Source organism: Nyctibius grandis, chromosome 3 (genome assembly GCF_013368605.1).
Source record: "Nyctibius grandis isolate bNycGra1 chromosome 3, bNycGra1.pri, whole genome shotgun sequence".
Lineage (NCBI taxonomy): Eukaryota > Metazoa > Chordata > Aves > Nyctibiiformes > Nyctibiidae > Nyctibius > Nyctibius grandis.
In genome coordinates this window covers 17,521,479-17,543,503 of record NC_090660.1, presented here as the reverse complement: position 1 = coordinate 17,543,503, position 22,025 = coordinate 17,521,479, and the positions used below count along the sequence as shown (strand labels likewise).

The 22,025-nt window shown below is 43.6% G+C and overlaps 1 protein-coding gene and 1 long non-coding RNA gene across 3 annotated transcripts in view; one reads left to right on the top strand and one right to left on the bottom strand.

Moving 5' to 3' along the window:
- WRNIP1 (WRN helicase interacting protein 1) overlaps positions 1 to 19,876 on the bottom strand; it is a 33,705-nt gene extending 13,829 nt beyond the window's left edge. Inside the window, exons 1-4 of one of the 2 annotated variants that reach the window (XM_068395821.1) lie at positions 19,236 to 19,876; positions 8,821 to 9,012; positions 7,594 to 7,838; positions 5,891 to 5,965 (exon numbers count right to left, since the gene is read on the bottom strand). In XM_068395821.1, the coding sequence (XP_068251922.1) occupies positions 5,891 to 5,965; positions 7,594 to 7,838; positions 8,821 to 9,012; positions 19,236 to 19,787 (1,064 nt within the window). In that variant the 5' untranslated portion in view covers positions 19,788 to 19,876. The remainder of the gene's footprint in view (positions 1 to 5,890; positions 5,966 to 7,593; positions 7,839 to 8,820; positions 9,013 to 19,235) is intronic. The other variant, XM_068395822.1, reaches the window with a different exon arrangement.
- On the top strand, positions 7,501 to 9,490 carry LOC137660798 (uncharacterized). The gene is made up of 2 exons (XR_011047780.1): positions 7,501 to 7,900; positions 9,252 to 9,490. It is a non-coding gene; the product is annotated as an uncharacterized lncRNA (long non-coding RNA).
- Positions 19,877 to 22,025: the final 2,149 nt, after the last annotated feature.

Sequence of the window (22,025 nt, the reverse complement as noted above, 5' to 3'; positions counted from 1 at the left end):
CTTACATTGTAAAGCATATATGCATCCTACATTCTTTTTTTTAAAATGGTAACAGGTATTACAACTTAGTCACTGGGGTACAAAAAATATTTTACTAGAAAGAAAAGGGATCCCAGTGCACGCAAGTCACTCTTTTTGCCATCTACTACTCCAAGTGTGCCAGGACTATACAAACACATGAAAAAGGCCAAACTCCAGTGAACACACAATCTAAATGAACAAGATGGGAAGACTTGAGAAATGCAGCAACAGATCTGCTCAGATGTCATAGAAGGTCTATGAAATATCTGGGAAAGTAACGAAGTCCTCCAGCTCTTCTCCAGATTTTCATCTGCTGCGCTGCAGTCCCCACTGTCAGGGCACAGGCAAACGCACTCGCCTCTGCACATCTCACGTGCATACTGTTGAGGATTTGACCCTCAAACTTTAGTTGTGTGGACAGGGTAATGGCTAAGGTGTTTGCCAGGCAGAGGGTACAACTCATTTGATTTGGAAGCAGCAGCTAGTGGAGTTAAAGCATGGCATAAGTAATGGCCCTAACTTAGCCATTTCTAATAACCGGACTGAAAATCAAGAGGGACATGTATCAGTGGGGATTAACGCACAGAGCTTGGAATGGGAGGCAATTTCTTACGAAGCCCTTGTGTGCCAAATAATTAAGGATTCACAACAGCCCTGCACTTCATTCACCAGAAAGATTTATTACCGTTATTACCAGTGGTGTTACCAAAAGGCAATGCCAGGGTTCTCAGACACACGTATCCCCTAATCTTCATTACTTGCTGCCTCTTCCTCCTTGAGGACCCACTTTGCACTTGTCACACAAAAGACAGTAGATGCTGGAAAAACTTCAACCGTCAGTATCTGAGCCCTCTCATGCCCACACGTGAGAGGGAAAAGCTTGTAAAGCTGCAAAGTTAACTCACAGCACTGCAAGTGAAGGCTGACAAATGTCTTCTAGGGCCATAACTCACACTGCAGACAGTAGGCAGCAGGAATCAAGCCTGTGGAAAAAATCAATCTATCTATATACATATATGCATCTTGTCATATTTTTATTCCCATCTCCTTATTTCTCATGTATTTGATAAAGTTAGAAAAAAAAATTAACACGCACAGACAGTGGAACTCCAAAATAGCCTCACTTTCTCCAAGATGTTTCAAATACCTTCTTCATGTTTGAACAGGGAAGCAGAAGAATACAACAGCACAGGGGCTTACTCAATCAAGTATCTCATGCATCAAACCCCTTGAAAATCAAGGAGCAATGTTTACCCCTCAGCACTACAGATGGGCACCAGATTTTTCTATATGCAATGAAAGAAGCCAGCAAAGAAAGCAAAAGCTATTTTTAAAAACCCAGCAGGCACTACACACATATGTCCTGCTGCTAATACACCCACCAACAGAGAACAAAAGCAAATATGCTGCACACTGAGCAAACACTTTGGATACACCAGCAGGGCAGACTGAAGAGAAGGTTTCACCTGCAAGGACTAAACTCTTTGCCTGCTGTTTGAGGAGAAGAACACCATGCATTTAAGGCCTCCTCACACCAATATCCACAACTGCACTCAGCGACTGCAAGTGGACGGGAAACATTGAGAGCAATAATAGGCTGGTACTATGCTGCAAGAAGCTAAAAACAGTCTGTCCCAAAGTTGAGGCCTCAGAGCACTTTTGCCATTTATTTGCTAATTAGAAGCTGGGCAAGAAAGCCATGTTGTATTCCCGTCTCTTCAGTTTCACTACAGGACTCTTAAGTGCCTTGTTGACTCAACACAAGCAATTAGTATTACAGTAACTGAAAAAAATATGCACAAGTAAGTACAGAAAATCTTGTTACAAGCAAAGGTCCTGTCCACTTCCTATCAGCAGTCCTGGCTAACCGGAGAGGTCCCAGGTGACTGGAGGTTAGCAAATGTGACATCCATCTACAAGAAGGGCCAGAAGGAGGATCTGGGGAACTACAGGCCTATCAGTCTGGCCTCGGTGCTGGGGAGGGTTATGGAGCAGATCATCTTGAGTGCCACCATGCGGCACGTACAGGACAACCAGGCGATCAGGCCTAGTCAGCATGGACTTATGAAAGGCAGGTCCTGCTTGACTAACCTGATCTCCCTCTATGACAAGGTGACCCACTTACTGGACAAGGGAAAGGCTGTGGATGCTGTCTACCTAGACTTTAGTAAAGCCTTTGACACTGTCTCCCACAGCATTCTCCTGGAGAAACTGGCTGCTCATGGCTTGGACGGGCGTATGCTTCGCTGGCTAAAAAACTGGCTGGATGGCCAGGCCCAAAGAGCTGTGGTGACTGGAGTTAAATCAATTTAGCGGCTGGTCACAAGCGGTGTTACCCAGGGCTCATTATTGGGGTCAGTTCTCTGTAACGTCTTCATCAACAATCTGGATGAGGGGATTGAGTGCACCCTCAGTAAGTTCGCAGAAGACACCAAGTTGGGCAGGAGTGTTGACCTGCTTGAGGGTAGGAATGCTCTGCAGAGGGATTTGGACAGGCAGGATTGATGGGCCAAGGCCAACTGTATGAGGTTCAACAAGGCCAATTGTTGGGTCCTGCATCTGGGGCACAACAACCCCATGCACCACTACAGGCTTGGGGAAGAGTGGCTGGAAAGCTGCCTGGCAGAAAAGGACCTGGGGGTGTTGATCGATGGCCGGCTGAATATGAGCCAGCAGTGTGCCCAGGTGGCCAAGAAGGTCAACAGTATCCTGGCTTGTATCAGCAATAGTGTGGCCAGCAGGACTAGGGAAGTGATTGTCCCTTTATACTCGGCGCTGGTGAGGCCGCACCTTGAATACTGTGTTCTGTTTTGGGCCCCTTGCTATGAGAAAGACATTGAGCTGCTGGAGAGAGTCCAAAGAAGGGCAACGAAGCTGGTGAAGGGTCTAGAGCAGAAGTCTTATGAGGCACAGATGAGGGAACTGGGGTTGTTTAGTCTGGAGAAAAGGAGGCTGAGGGGAGACCTTATCGCTCTCTACAACTACCTGAAAGGAGGCTGTAGTGAGGTGGATGTCTGTCTCTTCTCCCAAGTAGCAAATGACAAGATAAGAGGAAATGGCCTCAAGTTGCAGCAGAGGAGGTTTAGATTAGATATTAGGAAAAATTTATTTATCAAAAGGGTTGTCAAACATTGGAACAGGCTGCCCAGGGAAGTGGTTGAGTCACCTTCTCTGGGGGTATTTAAATAACATATAGATGGGGTGCTTAGGGACATGGTTTAGTGGTAGACTGGGCAGTGCTGGGTTAACAGTTGGACTTGATGATCTTCAAGGTCCTTTCCAACCAAAACGATTCTATGATTCTATGAAATCCAAGTTACAACATATTGGTAACAGAAATTCCGCTTCAAATAATGTATTATGTATTGGGCTGACTCAATCCATGTCTGCAAAAATAGCATGACATACAGGACATGATAAAGAACAAGAATAAACAGAGAAAATTTCCTCATAGAAGCTGTTTGCATAGCATATTGATGAGAATCACTGATTGGAAATAACATAATGCTTCCCTGTTCCATAATCTCAGCTCCGTTCACACTCAGTATTTCAAAATAATATTTTATACTCAGAATAACTGAATTCAGTTATTTTTTCTGAGGAATTAAAAACTTAAATTCTATTTTTTGATGATTTAACTTTACTAGGCAGGAGCCTAATTTCAAAATCAGGATGACAATTATTTCAATACCTTGGCTTCCAAAAGACACTCGCTGTATTTTACATTTTTAAGCCCATCCTGTCTTCAGAAGCTCAAGTGCTCTACACCCTTCCACTTTACCTGATGTCTGCATACCCTAGAACTGCAAGGCAGAATAACTCCCGTGCTTTCTGACCTCTTCCCAAGCTCCTGATCCTCTTGCAGATGGGCAATCTTGTATTTTTTTTCACTTTCCAAAATTAACACTGAACACCCACTGGATGCCAATGCTCAATGTTGGTACCTTGTAACCGATGATACTTGGAGACAAAAACATAAACAAGCCAAAAGGGACGCCCCGGGATCTGTCACTCACTGAGCTGAAGGTGATATACTAGCTTAAGGAATGGAAAACTACCACTACAGGACAACAAATCCTTCTTCCAATTCCTCCTTATGTCCATACCCTCAAGACAGTTTGTGCCAAGAACCAACACGAAACGTATGATGAACCACCCATAAAACCTGCCGCGTTTGATCCAATGACAAGAAGTGTAAGCAACGTCAGAGAGTAAATATAAGGAAGTCCAAGCAAGGAGAACCTGTATGATAAAAGATTTAAAAATAATTGAGCAGAACATGAGATAAAGTACCCATTGCTTCTTTCACATATAAATCAGTACTTTCTTGTTTTCTCAGTGCAATTATTCTCACTACACTCACTCTTTTACAGGCAAATACAGTTCTTCATCTGAAATACTGCAGTATGATATGCATTGTTCACTGCCTTGCAGCATTGTCTTTGAATGTCACCTCTCATCCCAGCAACTCTATTTCCTGCAAGGAAACTGGATGGATGTTGCAAAAAGGGAATAATTTCTGAAAAGGTATTGAACACTGAAGACCCAAAGGAAGCCCATCTTCAACATTGTGATTTACAAACCAGTGAATTCAAAACCTGTCAGTACTTGTAATACAGACACTAACAAGCTGAACTGCATGATGTCTGGGCTTGCCAACAGGAAACTGGGGATCCTTTCATTTCCCTCAGCTGTGCGCCTTCTGTGCTATCTAACTTCAAATACATTAATCCACCATCCAGTTTACTCTCTGACTTCAATTAGAGACACCACTCTGAGGGAAGCACTTGAAAGACACAAAAAGCCAAGAAAATAATTTTATTTCCTCCATCACTGACACAGTGCAAGTGTAGTGTATCAGTGTACACCAGGAACAGTTTGTGCCATTACTGAGACAGTGTAAACTGCAGAAAGCACAAGCAAAGTTTCAGCAATATAAAGCATCTTTAACATTGACTTCTCCTCACTTTCCTTCTTCATGAGTATGTTTCTTCATGTTCCCCTGTCTTTCAGCTTAATGTACTGCAGGCTTTAAGAGGCACAACTTGATGGCAGTAAAGTTGATGAAAATATAACACAAAGCACATCTTATCCTGAAGAAATCCAGTAACTAATATAAAAACTGTCCAAGAAGCTTTGTAAGTGTGATGATATAACAAAGAAAAAGATACCAACATAGGTAACACCTCTTGCTAGTTCTATTTCAGCTTTACTGCAAGAAAAGACCACAGTGGGATGAAAGAGAAGCCAGGTGACCTAACCTTATCAGAAACTTCCAGCAATGGTGGAAGTGAGACAAGAAAAAGACACCATGAAAATGTAAGGAAATAGATTTGGGTAGAGTACACTTTCCTTTTGATAAATGCTGCACATGCACGGAGTGCAGAGACAATGAAACCCACTGAATCACTGAGCAATGGCTGCATTCTCATTGTGCACAGAAGATGCCTGTAGAAGTTAAGGAAGATTCACCCTCACCTTATTCCTTCAGGTAATAGGAAAGACTACAAAGAATCATCCTCTTCAAAATCTCATTTAGGTCAGCCACCATGTCAGGCAAGTGATGTGATACCAAGATCATCTGATAAACTGAGGCCAAGCAGCACATGCAGGACTTCATACTACACTTCCGTGGTTTGCGAAGGGAGACTCACATGGGAAATGAAATCCAAAATTCCATATACACACCTCTTGTGCCTTCTGGCTAGATCTCTGCAGCATTATCAAAGTCAGCATGCCCTACATTTGGGGACATGCTGCCTTACAGCTCCTTTTCCAACTCTGGAACAAAGGTAAGCACAGTGAACAACCAATGCAACTGTAATAGGTGACTCTCGTTTATTCCTCGGGACAGCATGAACACTCTTACCTGTGTGCATCTGATGACAGCCCTGCTGCACAGAGGCAGGGAGGTGAAGAGGTAAAAGACGAGACACAGCTGGTCCTGCAGAGTAGGAGGTAGAGAGGAAATGAAGGAGCAGAAATGGTATGGACAGTGAAGCAAGAAGAAGGAATTAACAAGGAGACCAAAACCGGAACCACAGTAAGGGACACGATGGCTTATAAAAAGCCAAACTCATCAGCAACAGTATGTACCAACTACAGACCAGAACCAGATAGTGGCAGGAAAGACAAGGAAGGCTTAACACCCAACTGCAACAAACACTCCTAAATTCTGAACCCCATTTTTATTTTTAAATGCTTAGCTCCCACGTTAGCCACTGGAGTGGGGCCCTCTCTCTCCATGGATAGCTTTCTGAAACTGTGCTAGTCTGACAGTCTGCCTGCCAGACTTCTTTCAGTTTGATGAAGCACCACACCGTGCTGTTTAAATCATCCATAGCTAACGGAAGGTTACAGATACTGAGAGTCTAGAGAAACCCAAACCCAAACAACTGCAGCTGAAACTATGCCTTGTACTTTAATCCTGTACAGAAAGGGAAGTCTCCAAACCCCAGTCAGGGTGTAGCCAGAACCACAGCTGTGCCACTACATTAAGGCTGACATGCAGTACTGCCCTCTCTTCTAAAATTCACATTACTACAATACGCAAAAGCTACAAATGAGAAAAACATGAGGCAGGGTACCCTAAAAATAAAAAGGGAATAGCTTTCCTTCTCTGCCCTGACCTCAGCGTTCAGGTTAGCAATTCTTAGTGCTTACATTCTGTAATAAAGATAAAGGACAAAGTCGATTCCCCCTCATTTATTTCATACTGACTGTCTGCCCAATTACCACCATGTCAATACACTGTAAATTACTGGGAGTGCAGAGAAGCATCAACATGAAGGAACTGTAATAACTTGCATGAAAGTAGCGCAGTACCAAGCATTATTCTTATTTGCCAGCCAGCTATTTCAGAAGGCAGATAACATCCCTTACGGATAAATCTGGACTTTTTTTTTTTCCAAAACTCTCCCAGATGTTTAATGTGACTATCTGACTTGGACAACAAGGAACAGAGAAAAAAAAAGTCTACCTTAAAGCAATCTATTAATACCTCACAGCAACAGCCCCCTCTCCTCACAGCATACCATAAAACATACCACAGCACTTATCCTGCAACTAAAGAACAGTAGTACCCTCCCTGATCTTATTTAAAAAACATTCTCAGAAAACAACAAACTTTTGTCAGGCTCTTCCAAATTAATTTAAGAGGGGATGCCACATTTCTGCTCCTTCATTTCCTCCATGATGCTTTTACAACCAGTAGCAAGAAGTAACACACATTAGGACATGATAAAGACCCAGTCACAGGCTTCCACAGCAAATCCTCAGCAGCAGAACAGATTTAAATATCCTGGGAGGGTGAGTCAGGAGCTACAAATCCAAGTATAAAACTCTCTCCTAATCCAGATGGTGAGATTATGTTTTGGATGGAGAGAGCCAGTGCTTTGAATTCTCTCTCTCCTGTCACCCCCTGCCCCTGCCATATGCTGCCACTTCTTTTCTTTACTATCAGAAGTGGCTAGGGTTTCTCTTCCCACCCCCAACTGCTTCATTCTCTCCCTGGCAGGCAGTCAATTCCTCAGGCTGTGTGCGTTAATACCCTGCAGCCCATAAAGTACTCACTCCAAGCTCTCGCTGCTGCTGCCAGTCGCAGAGCTGCCGTGGTCGTCACCCTGGCCCAAAACCTGAACCCCTAAGGACCTGACGGCCCGCATCAGAATTGCCTCCATCGCCTTAACGGAGAGCTTCTCCAGGACGATCACCCGGCATCGGCTCAGAAGAGCAGCGTTGACTTGGAAGGAAGGGTTTTCTGTAGTTGCTCCTATCAGGGTCACCGTCCCGCACTCGACGTGAGGAAGGAAAGTGTCCTGAGGATGGGAGGGAAGCAGAAAAAGCTGATCTCTATCAATGACAACCTGAAACATCCCATGTGAGTAGGCTATGTTTTTCGTGTCTTGTGAGTCTTTGAGTTCCGTGTTGATATGACAAATAACCTCACTGACAAGGCAACTCATCTGCTCAGCTATCTAAATGATTTAATTTGATATACACAGCATGTTATGGGCTGTTCACCTTAATAACTTGTGCTTGTCCTGAGAATGACCCTACCAGCTGAAAAGAAACAGTGTCAAAAATCTGCAAATTTTATGTTTATTTATGTGACTATGGTTTATTGCTTAGCAAACATAAGATACCATGAAGTTGCCTTATCAAATATAACAAATAGTGACGCTACTTCTAAATACTCTTTGAACCAATCTTTAGGGCTACAGTTCGCTACATAATTCTATAGGATGGCTCAGAAAACCATAGGAAGATTGGAGTATGGTTTGATATAGAAACTGCAACTTGTAGTACAGAATTCAAGCTTTCCATGGTATGACTATGGTCTTTTTTTTATGGTACTATGGTCTTTTTTCTCACAGAGAAGACAGGACAACATTAAAACAAACAAACAAACACCCCAGGCACACCCACATTCCAGACCTTTTTAAAAGTAACACAGAACCCTGCCCCTGGGGAGGAGGCTGAAACGAAGATATGTATGGCAAACATTACTAACATGTCTTTGCAAAAATAAAATTGCAGAAAAATGTCATATAAAGCCCATCACATATGTCAACTGTAAGTATAGCTCCACCATTTATTTAAATCTTTGAATCACAATAATTAAACATTGATTGGAAGTTAGTTATGGAATTTAATTTTTATGTTTCTCCCTAATTCATCTACTCAGAACATGAACATTAAAATCAAAAGCCCAAAGCAAGCTATCATCTTAAGGCAAAGTGGGAAATTTCACAGAAGTGCTGACAAAGGCTTTTTCCAAAAAGCTGCATAGTATAATACCTGCTGAGATTTATTGAAACGATGGATCTCGTCGATAAAGAGGATGGTTTTTCTCTTGAAGAGTCTTTTTTCATTCTGGGCTTGGCTGATGACATCTCGAACATCATTAGTCTTGGCACTTGTGGCCGACAGTGTCACAAACCTCGTGCCATTCTTTTTGCTGCTGTTGGCTATGATGTGTGCCAGCGTAGTCTGAAAGAGCAAAAGGAGAAAGCTTTTTAAAAATCTTTTTGGACACAGAGTACTCATTTGAAGGAAATACATAAAGAACAAAGCGACATATTCTGGACATAGGGACAGTGTTGACAGTTTATAGAGTAAGGTATGTTAGTTCATGCTAATCTAGCACACAGAAAACGTAAAAACTTCCTGCTAGAGGTAGCTGCCAATTCCACCGCTGCATTTCTAATGCCTGTACTTTTACATACCAGACCTATTCAGTTGCAACGCTGAAAAGGCCAGCAATGACAGCTGTCTCCTTTACCACAGAAGAAAAGCTCTTCGCCAAATACATTTCTGTCACAGAAGACGGGCTGACTGCAATTCACTGTGCAGTTATTTCGTAGAGTATGTTAATGGATAAAGAGCTGGACTACTCCAAGACACCTGCAGAAGAGTTTACAGTGCAATCATATATAAGAAATAAAAAGCTACAACGTTGTTGATTAAAGCCTTTTCTATTTCCACTGCACATAAAAATGAAATTAATCAGAAAGCAGTTCTCTACAAAAGCATGAGAATGTTAATACTGAAAAAATATATGCATACTTAAGAAAACGTAACTCTTTAAATCTAAATAGTCAACAGTAATCAAATGCTGGCCCAGGGAAGTGAAAGGCAGCTGACTGAACAAACTGTTGGCTCGTTTTAGTGAGCAGCTATGTTGTTTTCCTTTCCTTATAGACAACTCCTTCAAATCAGAATTTACTTATAGGGAATTTCACTGAGCCTACCGAAGCACAGAAGCAGCCTCTGGTACTACCTCCCAAGCAGATTCACCACACCTGAACACATCACAGGCATAATTTTCAGACTTTCCTTCACAACCCTTAGTACAGGTAGGTGTATCTGCATGTCCCAAGCAGCGTGTATCCCTATTTTAAAGTACCTCTAGAGAAAAACAAATCATTCTTCCATGAAGCTCACTCATCTATTAAGGAAGGAGCCCAAGGAGACTGAAGACATGAGAGCCTCAGCAGCTAAGGAGCAGGACAGGTGCTGACAAAACCGCTTCAGAAGATATTCCAAGTACTGAGGTTAATGCAGCAGGTGCTGCCAATCTGATCCTCTTGCAGGGAGGCTTCAGAAGCAACCATCTACCACAGGGCTACCAGTGGTGTTGGCAGGACCTCCTTCACTGCCCTAACAGGACTGCTCTGTCTCTTTAACGGATCTCTTCGTCCCTGAAATGGCAACCAGCACAAGATGGTAAAGGGGAAGCTAAGGGGGAGGATGTATCACTATTTATTCTTGCTTTAGGTTTAGTAAGGGCAAGAGGTGTGATTTCAGGTCCTTATACAAGACTTGCATCCCATGCCAGATCCCCTCTCACACCCTGGAGCTCAAAGCACCAGCTCCTTTCCCTCCCTGGATTGCTGCAGAAGACTGGAAAGACATGCTGGAAAGTGCTCGCAGCAAAGCCTACAGAAATCAGGAAGATCTGGGAAACCAAAAAACAAAAGTGAAACTATCTTTGAAACTAAGCTAACAAAATAAAACCAAAGTTGGTATTTCCTTACAAAAGGGCCTTGATTCAGAATGTAGCTTCAGAGGATGTATCCATGCCTTAAAAATCACTGAGAGCGTGGAAACCCCCAATACATCAAATCTGGGAATGAAAAAGGAAAAATGTACCTCTTCTTTCTCTAAAAGTAGCAGCGGTGAGGGAGGGGAAATGGGAGAAAAAATATCAAGTGGGTATTCTTCTTGTAGCTCCACTTAAACTGGTAGCTCATACTGCATCCTGGCCCCCATTCACCAGGTCACAGAGATGAAGAGACTTACTATGGTCCATGTAAGTCTAAGAACATGGCTAAATCAATGCATTAGAAGACTACAGGGATCACTGTTTTTCTATGCCCAGGGTGAATATTTTTTTCTTTTGATCAATCAGCACACCCTGTAGTGAAAACCGAGAGTCAAAGCTGCCACATTTTTGCAAGACATTTAAATACGAGTAAAGAAAATGATACTCGTTAGCCAAAAAGAGGTGGAATCCCTGCATTTTTGTCAATCAAATCTGACATACAGTCTTCAGATAGATAGTTTTGTTGTTTAAAAAAGCAGGGAGGAATTGTTTTTAAACACTTGCACAGAAGCCTGTATTTCCACCCCTAATTTAGGAAAAAAATACAGAGAGAATTGTTTGAAAGTTACTGTTAGATCAAGAATCTACTAGAGAACTGCTGCACAGCTCTCAGCCAGCATGTACCCCTCTCTCTCTGTAGACTTCTGAGTCAACAAAGGTTGCAATAAGAATAACATACATTGCATTTTAAAAGCAGTGCTGGATGCAGACAGGCATGTTCATGGCCTCTTCCTTCTGTTCTGCACAATCAATCATTTAGCAAGTCAAAGTGCCCATCACATACCGGCTGAGCTTTCCCCATTCCTCTGAAAGCTTTTTATTTCCCATGAGCTCAATTTTTTTACCCTGCTTTTTCTCATACCATCTCAAGCAAAAGTCAGTTATATGCTAATATTGTTTTCTCCCTCTTTGTTACTATCAGGTTACAACCTAGGGAACATATCTCTCAGTAGAGACTTAACTTAAGCAGGGTAGACTAAGAATGAACGTACTAGAACAGAAGAACTGCAACAGGCATGCTAAACCCCTAGTTTCTCTCACTAAATTCAGGGACAATGTATTTGAGGGATAAGAAGAAAATTACAAATTTGATACGGAATAAGGCAGAAGAAAACACACTGAATATCCTTCATTATCTGCAATAAATTTTGAAGTAAGTTTGATTGTTATATTAGGAAAAAAGTCGTTTAAAATAGTGACACTGATGTTGCAATTTAATATGAACAAACACATCCATATCAGAATCAGCACAACAAGCAGGAAGAGGAAATCTGAACAAGCTGATATTCTGCTCCTTTTATTATACAAGTGTTTCTTCTTTAGATCCCATTTTTTCCTCATGGGGAGCAACAGAAGTATTGTTTCCTGTAAATTAAGTGGTATTTATATCAACGAGAGCACAAGTGATACTGAAAACTAACTTTTTGCTAACTTCACTCAAAATTACACCTCACAAAGCTCACCTTTGCCTCTTCCAGAAATCATTCTCAGTTCTCTTCCATTATCCCACCAAACTTATCCAAATTCCCATCTATCACCTCAACTTTCATGCTGAAAATTAAAAGACCTTACTGACTTATCTGTTTAGACAGGCTAAAGAAGTGCCATCATAAGCAGCCATTCTGAAACATGTGGAAACACATCCACCAAGGAACTCATGAAATATTACTCAGCAATGAGTGACACTTTCAACTTGAGCCTGTGGTCACTTATTTACAGATCTATTACACACCAACCACTTAACTACTGAAGCTCTCCTCCACTGTCCTGGAAATGTCTTAATATCAGCTCAAATAAGAATTTCTTTTCCCAAAGACTACAACCATCCAAAATAAAAAAAAAACACCACACAACAAATAAAAAAACCCCACACCAACCAACAAAAAAAAAAAAGATAACCAAACAAGCCCACTCCCAGCAACTCTGCTATTGCTTCTTCCAGATTTTGAAACAAGTTATGGATGAAATAAAAGTAATCCTAGAGTCAAGCAGACGTCTCTCACTGTCAGAGATGATAAATCAATCAGATCTGCTGTTGTGGTTAGCTGGATGTTTGTACTAGGAGACAAGAATCATATGTACATCCTCAAGCTTCCTTGACTCGGCAAATCTCTTTGAATGTAACCTATTTCCCCATTCTCTGCACTGCCACTAGTCAATGCAATCTCACACCCATGGCTGGAAGAAAACAGTAAAAAGCAAGTACAAATTAAGCCTGTCCTATTGATGCTGATGTTCAATGATTAACATTACCCACTTAGAAGTAAGGTGGTCTTTTCATTTTTGCACCTTTTTACCAGGCCATTAAACTATTCCCACTGCATTGGCTCACCAAAGCCCCTCCCAGGAACAGTGAGTGGTACTCCCTAGCTCTCTTCAGAAAGCGGAATTGAAAAAATTGGAAAGAGATTAGTATATATGGTCAGATCATAGACAAGACTCCAGTCAAGAAGTTGACTGTGAAACCTAAAGTCATTCTTACCTCACTCTTGTGGAAGATCAGGTAGATCTTGTTTACAGATCTGCCTATGGTTGCCTGTTCAGGAAGACTTTCTTTATTCACTCTTAAATTGCATAAATTTAGCAAAACAGCCATTGTAGATGTCAGTCACAGAAAACACATGGTCTCTCAAGTTACACCTATACTGTGTTCAGCAGTCATGCCAGAGAGCTCCTGCAAGGTGTGCAGAACAGCTCACAGTTGTTCTGTTCCAGCCTCACGGCCCTTTTCACCTCTCACAGCCTTTCCATGAGGAGTTGACATTCATAATACACTTAATGGGAGCACACAGGTGCAAGAGCTCTCCTTGCACCTGGATGGGCCCTTCCAACATACGTGCTTCTCCCAACAAGTCCAGAAGGTTGTATGGTTTGCTAGGCCATGTTTAGGTGACCAAAGCAGATCTGGCACAGATCTGCACTAGTGTACAGACTGCAGCACGGCATGGATTACTGCTGAGCAGGGATAGTCTAGTTGGCATCTAGGCTTCCCCACCGAGGGATTTTGCTGGTTTCTTCCAGAGCAAACCACAGTGTGAATTATCTTTGCAGCAGGGATGACAAAAGGCTGACGGCCTGGTGCAAGACACAAGCCCAACAGGCTAGCTAAACCTACAGACACGTAGGGTCTAAATTACGTTATCTGAGTTCTGAAATGGCATCCTGCTTTTTTCTGCTGCCCTCTGACCATGACTTTCCCTGTATTTTTGCCTCTTCCTTTATTCTGGCCAGGATTTCCATACCGTTGCTTACATGGGTTGCCATCAACAGCCTCTCCTCACCCCCAGCTCTCCCTTTGAGGGCAGGGCCATGCTGTGGTTGACAGGCAGTCAAGAAAGGCCATGCTCTGTTTCACAGCCCTGAGTGAGAAACCAACCGTGCCAGCATCCTTGGATGCCAGCCAGAGGAAAGGTTCCCTGGGATGCTGCTTAAAAAGCCAGGGTCTGCCCTATCCAACACTGCTGAGCTGACCCCAAGATACCACACTGTGTCACAGGCAACAAGCCAGCTTGCATCTAAAGGAAACTGGCAGGATAGTAGATGAACATGGCTCAGGGACACTGTCTATAGAGATAAATGCAACCAAAAGTGGCAGCAGTTGGCATTTATATAAGGGCAGATGCTATTCTTACCCATCTTGTTTGGTTCCTCACGCCCCAAATAGCCCACTGTGAGACTACTGGAGGAGTAAGGTGTCACTGAACAACAGCCACAGCATGTGGTTTACAGCACTTCCAGAATCCAAGTCAGACCAAGCATAAACAGAGGCAAGGTCATTGCATAATGTTTAATGAAATGGAGCAGTGCCTCCATTTGCTGCATCCAGATTTGTCTCCTTATATTCCAACTGCTTGACAAATACAATTGTATTTTCTCTTCCTAGAGAGCTACCCTAAGTTATTCCTGATTTAGATCAGCATAAGCAAAATCAAGCACAAAGTATTCAAAGACTTCTCACAGGCAACTGCAAAGACAAACCAATTTTTACAGAGTTGTTCTGGACTTTCACTCTACACTGCTGTAAAAGACATCATGAATTTTCAGTTAAAAAAATCTCATGGTAATCAATCAAAAGAACTCATTACTTCAAACGGTTCAAATCAGGCCCCAAGCAGTATGCATAAGAGATCACAGAATCACAGAATGTTAGGGATTGGAAGGGAACTCGAAAGATCATCTAGTCCAATCCCCCTGCCAGAGCAGGATTACTTAGATCATGTCACACAGGAACGTGTCCAGGCGGGTTTTGAATGTCTCCAGAGAAGGAGACTCCACAACCTCTCTGGGCAGCCTGTTCCAGTGTTTGGTTACCCTCACTGTAAAGAAGTTTTTCCTCATATTTATGTGGAACCTCCTGTGTTCCAGCTTGCACCCGTTGCCCCTTGTCCTGTCAATGGATGTCACTGAGAAGAGCACTGAGATAATGAAATACACTCAAGTAATCAAATAACCATTTAGGTAATCACTTGAATTAGCAAAATAGAAAACGCTGGAGGTAAGAGAATAAATATGCAGGGAGCAAAATATGTTAAGTTGGACTTGCTGACTGTGTTTCAATGAGTCACATAGCAAAGTCTTGAATAAAACAAAGAAAAGAAAATCAAGGGAGTCCTAGAAATAAAACATAAACTCAGTGGAGATTTGATTGAAACTTCAAAGACTACTTAGTGGGGTTTTGCACTCATATCAACATGGTATATTTTACCTTAGTACTAGATTGCAGCTACAGACCCCAGAAAAATCACACCTGAGTGTTGTCTTATCTTTTGTAGGGATCGGGTTCCAGACACTTGCTGCCTACATTTTTTCTTGTTAAACAGCAAACGTAAGAGGTAACGTTTACTGTACTTAAATACAGAATGTTCAGGTTTATAAGGCTTAAACCATATCTGTGGCAGCAAAATTACTCAGTGCTCAAGTTACGCTCTGTCCCCCTGCTAAATCTTTACTAAAATTGGTGCCCCATGACAGACAAGCAAAAATCTAAATCCCTGCATTAAGGTGTCATAAATCACAGTACAGCTTACTCGGATTACACTAGGATTCATACACACTTTTAAAAATTTGCATAGTCAGGATGAACAAGCTAACTGTTCCTAAGTTAATAACCACGGCATCTCTTTGAGGCAGTGCTTCTTCCTCTGGCCTGTGTCTGGTCAGCTTCTTAAAATCAGAAACTACGTTCTTGTGTTCAACGCTTAATAGTGACAAAAGTAAAAACAAAGAGTCAAAGTGTTTCCACCTAGAGCACCTTGGCCTCCTAAAAAATTAGGATGACAAATTAAAAGTACAAAGATCACATTGCTTTCAAATAAGAAGACTCAATACAGATGGAAACTCAGAAGAAAATAAACTCACAACATAAGTACCCTGATTTTGTCTTTTCTATTTTGATTGTGCTTCCTTGAATATTCAAGTGCAGCTGAGGCTGAAATCAGCTTGGGCAGAGCAGTACAAAGCACATGTATTTTTACTCAGGTACCTAGCTTTATTACTTTCATGATAAAAATTCTCCAAAAGTACTCTTGACCTACAATATGAAATACTGCATTTATAGCAGTTTAATAGCCAAGATTATACTCTTCTTGCTTAGAAAAGGTGCGTTGAACTACTACTTCTCATAATGGTCCTGATAAATAATACATAAATTAATTTGAAATTTGGCACCAAGGATTAATTCCATCTCCAGTTATTTTATTTTCTTTGCTAAGTCCTGCTCTACCCTTTTCACAAGAAGTATCGGTTAATGTGGCATTTGGCTGTATAAATGGAAGAAAGCATAGACAGGCTGCAATAACCAGATTCCATGGGTAGCAGGAATGTGAAGAGGTTTAAGGAGTCTATGACCATCTTACACAGCACTTCTGAATTTAGACCAATATATCTAATTATACTCCTATTTAGGACCTACCCTCTAATGTAAGGCTGTTTTCTTCGATGGGCAGAGCTTAGCACGTGGGCTTGTTACATTTGAAGCTACATAACACGCAATTATTTCTTAATACTTTTGCCACTGAAAGAGACTGTACTTAACAGAAGTTTTTGAGTATCACTCCAACCAGGTCCCGAGGCAGCAAGAATACTTATTTCTCCTTCACAAGATCTTCCAAGTTTCAAGCACTAAGTTATGTGATTCTTCAGAAAAAAAAAAAAAAAAAAAAAAGAGAAATAGGCTTCCTTTTTATCTGTCCATCCTCCACCTGTTTCAGGTTACTCCCTCATGAAATGTTTTCTTAGATATGTTACATATGTACAACCAAATAGGAAGTGAATGAGATAGGCAGGCAGGCAGGCAATCACAGACTTCTTTTTCCACCTTCAGGAGGACTATTTTTCCTTGCATGTTAAATCTGTAACAACAGAAATTTAACAAAAAATATACAAGTAAAGGATAGAACTTTCAGCCATTTGCCTGAGACAGACAATACGATTTGTGGGGAAGAAGGCCCGAGATGAAACTATACTCTAGCACTGTCCTGGAAATACTGATAAGCATGGGTGAAGGAAAAGTTCCACTTTTTGCTAGGAATTTCTGGTTCAGCCAGGGATGGATGGTCCATCAAAAGCTAGCTAAAAGCATGCAGCCTCAAAACTGCTTGTTGAGAAGGAGTAACCTAGAAAGGAGATGAGCTACCCAACAGCTTAAGTACTTGGAGAGAAAAAAAGGTAACAGATAAATTGTGGAACTGTTCCTTGATGGGGCAAAAGGCACAGTCTTGAGGCAGGTCAGATGACTGCTGAGGATTAGAATTTAATTGCTTGTCAGAAGCAAGCTTACTAAATAGAACTCCGCATAAGGCATATAGATGAGGAAGACAAGGCATGAGAAAGGAGAGTGAAAGCTGTGTGATTACAGGCATGCAACAGGTCACCCATTATTCAAAGACAGTACCACAGACGGTTCTAAAGACCTGAAACACAAGTGTAAGCTGTCACAAGCTCATGAAAAAGCATTCCCATAACCAAAAAAAAAGTGGGCTCATCAGATCACAACCCAAAGGCCACCAAATTCAGTTCTGACTTCCAGACACTGTATGCAGCCTTTAATTTGTTACCACTGGATTTATAACAGCATTTTTTTCTAAGGAAAAAGGGCTTCAAGAAAGAACAAGCAGACGCTGTTGACACAGCTAACAAGAAACCAAAGGCAGAAGAGTATGAATAAATATAGAAGTAGCCCCCTGAACATGCTACTCATTCAATAAGGTAGATTCCTATTTATGAAAGAATGCAATTCCACTTCTCTGACCATCTTGCTTCACTCAATCCACCTCCCCTTTAATGAGCTTTTAGAAATAGCCATTCTTTACCTCACTTCCTCATATCTCTCTCTTTCTGCTATTCCTCTGTTATTTTAAAGAAAGTGGCAATTATTTAAGTTCACCAGCTGGTTCTTTTCAGGTGTATGTTATCTAGCCTGAACAACCTGTTGCATCATTGCTAAGAGTATTAATCTATCAATTATTCTAATACCTGCTCCTTATTAACTGTGATTAACTAGCATTATTATTCAAATACCATACATATCTAGTCTCTTTTTATCTTCAAGTAAGTATGCTGAAAAGAGCAGGCTGCTGCTCTGTCCTTAACTTCCCTGCTAGCATTAATTCATTAGTCATTATTTTCTCTATCCCAGATTTCCCACACATACTCACACATAACCAAGACATCTATCTATATAACATGCAAAACCGTGCTGTGCACACATTAGACTGACAGAGATAACCATATGTTTTGCTTGTTTAGCTTCACCCCTTGCAAATCGGGAATACAGAGAAAAAGGACAAAACAAAGGCAAGATCTTTCAGTGCTCCCTCCTGACCGCACCTGAGGCATTCATTTGGTCTGTCCCTCACTACAGCTGTGGATCCCTTCACTTCTGTGCTGTAATTACAGTGCCTTTTGGTATTCACCAGGGTCAGACCCTGGTATCTTAAAAGAAGCAGAACAAGACCGTGCAGCAGTCAAACCCTGCGAAGACTTATCAGTTTCAGAGGGTTTGTTTATAGGTGGATAAGAGCCACAACCTTAGCTTCCTTCGACACCTGAGCTGCCTTCTGTCAGGGGGCAGAATTCATGAGCTAAAGCTAAACCCTACACTGCTAGTATTTCACCCCGTTTCTTAGACACTTTCACAGATTCTGTTTTGTTGCTGTTTTTAAGCTTCTCCGCTTCTGTGTTTTAGTTAAGGGCTTTGGAGTTTACCAACTCTAAATTACGTGAAACCAACAAGGGTGTGCGTAACCAAACTGCAAGCTGCAAGGAGGGGGGTTGGTGGGGGTGAGCCACTTCTATTTTATTCAGGAGGCAGGTCGTGTTTTTGCAATCCAAGTGAAAACTTGTGGGCACCAGCCAACATACAGACATCACGGAAGAAGCCACGAAGACAGGAGAAAAAAAAAGAGTTGAGTTCAGAAAAATAAACAGGTCCCACCCTTGAAGTTCATCAGCGTGGAAAGCCACATGAAACAGAGAACGGGCCTGAGCGCTCACCCTGAGCTGCACGGTGTGAACCTGTGCCTGGTCGCTGACCGCCGCCCTCCCGGGCCCGGCGGCGGGGCCAGGGCAGGGCGGGCGCACGACGGCGTGGCCCGGCGGCGCCACTCACCTTGCCGCAGCCCGGTGGCCCCCAGAGGATGAGGGAGGGGATTTCGTGGGACTCCAGCAGGGACCGCAGCAGGGTCTGGGCTCCGAGCACCCGCTCCTGCCCCACGTAATCCCCCAGCGTGTCCGGCCGCAGCCGCTCGGCCAGGGGCTTCCCCTCCAGCTTCTGCGCCAGGCTCTCCCCGCGCAGCGCCGCCCCGCTGCCCGCCGCCCGTGAGCCTCCGTCCTCCGGCTTAACGGCGGCCTCCTCCCGCCCCGCCCCGCTCCTCCTGCCGGGGGCTCCCGGGCTCTGCCCGCCGCCGCGGCCCTTGTGGAAGAGGGAGAAGACGGAGGGAGTGGCGGCGGCCGGGCGGGCCTCCTCCGGTTCCCCCTGCGCCTGGCTCCCCGGTGGGGCGGCAGCGAGGCGCGGCCGCTTGCACGGAGGCGACGAGCCCGGCTCCGCTTCGCCCTCCCCGGCCTGCAAGCACTGGTCCAGGTGCGAGTTGATGTGGGCGCCCGGCAGCTCCTCCAGGCACACAGGGCACTGCACCAGGGGCTCCTTCTCGGCGCCCTCCATCCGCTCCCGCCGCAGAGAGCCTGTGTGGCGAGGGGAGGCCAGGCCGGGGCAGGAAGCGAGGCCGCCGGCCCTCGGGACCCGCAGCCCTTCGGGAGCTGTAGTCCGCCCGGCCCCGCTCCCCGCCCCAACAGCGGAGGGAGGTGGACGCCGTTTTCTCGCCCCGCAGGGAGCCTCGCTGGCTTCGAGGGGAGGAAGGAGACAACGTCCCTACCGAGCCCTCGGCGCGCCCTGCGCCGCGGAGTCTTCCGGCAGGGGCGGGAAGGCCCCTGTGGGCTGGTGACAACATGGTGGCCTGAGGGGAGCCTGCAGTCTGCTCCTGCCCTCCCAGGGCATTGCGGGGCAAATTCCCCAGAGGCAGGGGCCCGCCCACCCTTAGTTGTGTGTGTAACCCACGCTGCTGATTGTCTGCCTTGCTATAAGATGTTGAAAAATCCGTTTGGGGTGTGCAGTATCTCCGTGGTCTCTCAGGCCTGATTTCCAGGGCAGCGTCGGGTTGTCACTGCTGGCCTTGTAAGTGCGCAGGTGTTCGGTCAGCCCGCTGCCTCAGCGGGGTTGCGCAGCCAAGCCTGGGGAAGGGGTCGGGGAAGGGCAGGGCCACAGCGGCCCCGTTCAAATGGCCTGAAGCACTGTGGGGCTGCTTTGGGGTCATGCTGATCAATGTGGTCAAGTCTGTGTATTTGGGGGTCCACCTGGTCATTTGTTGAAATATGTGAAAACTACGCTCTCAGTTGAAGAGCTACCAATAAATTTTATTTTTTTTTAATAAAGAAAATAGATCCCTTGTATTACGCAGAATGCAGGACAGGTTGTATTTGAAAGAAAAGCATGGTAAGCGGTACCATTTGCTTCCTAATTTACCACATGAGCTTGACCCACTGGTAATTCTTTCCACATTACATCTTGTTTTCTTTCTTAAATTATATATTTAGGTTTAATTATACACCGTTACATAATCGTTCCCAGCTTGTAAAACTCTGGTCAGTCTAATGCCAAGATGTATTAGGAGGTAAACAAGTGTGGCTACTGGCTAACGGTACCTGTACCCAGGCTTAAATTTTGAAAATGGCTGGTTTCAAAATGACCAATGGGTCAGAAATAAAGTTTTTATTTGAACTGAAGATGGAGGCCGAAGGACTGAGTTTTGAGCAAAATACTTTAGGGCCTGTCATGTAAACCTAGTTCTGGCTGAAGAGGTTATGATCTAAAAACAGATGGTAAAAGAAAAAGGGGCTGGTTATGGGTTCTTTTTGGCTGAGACCTATTTGCCTGCCTGTTCTATTTCCCACTGGTTTTAAAAACATTAATGTTTATATTTTTATTGTGCACATGCTGCTATTGTGTAGAATAAGTGGTAGGACTGTAGGTATATACCCCATCTGCATACTGCTAGGCAAGTTTCTGTGATGTACGTGCGGTTTCTCAGCGTGTAACTGAAGATGTGGTTCATGAAGCAAGCTATCTGGCGTGAAGTGAGAGACTGGCTTGCTGAGGAAGACTCAGAAGAAACGATCTCCTAGGCCAAAGTTAGCAAATATAGATGATGGGGGGGAAGGTTTTCATCCTTCTTTGGGGGAAAAGGAGTTTGACACCCAATTGCACACTTTTTTTTTCTTTTTCTGTTTAATAAGATGGAGGGCCATAGCCTCCCACTGTTCAGTAGCACATGACCAGGGTGGGATTGCTTCTCTGGGGCTGTGGAGAAGGCACTTGCAAACAAATTTTGCTATGTGCAGCTCAGAAATTTTCTGTTGTTCAGCTTATTGTTTCAGGGATATATTAAGGTAATAATGGGGGAGGGGGCAATCACTTTTGGACTCAATCCTAGTCTCTGTTTGGTAACAGAACCCAGTAATACCTTTGGGGTTGCCATCCCATTAATATTTTCCCAGATAACTGACCCATCAGTCAGCTTGAAGGAACAACATGTCCTTTCAGTAGGACATGTCATTCTCATTAGACGGATGGCCACATTTGGTGGTCATAACCTAGAGGATGATGTGCTCTTTGAAGAGCTATGGAGAACCTGAATCATCTTTCCCTGGTTGCAGTCACGTCAGGGCAGAACTGGTCTTCACAGCCAGGTTGCTCTCAAACACTCCATGGGATTTGAGTAGCTGGAGACATGGTGGTAGTGGGACGGAATCTGGAAATATCACCTGCTTTTTTGTGACAGCTTTGGAGTATGTTGCATCACCTCTTGGTGTGGAGTAAATCAAAGGATCTGTAGAATAATGGCTT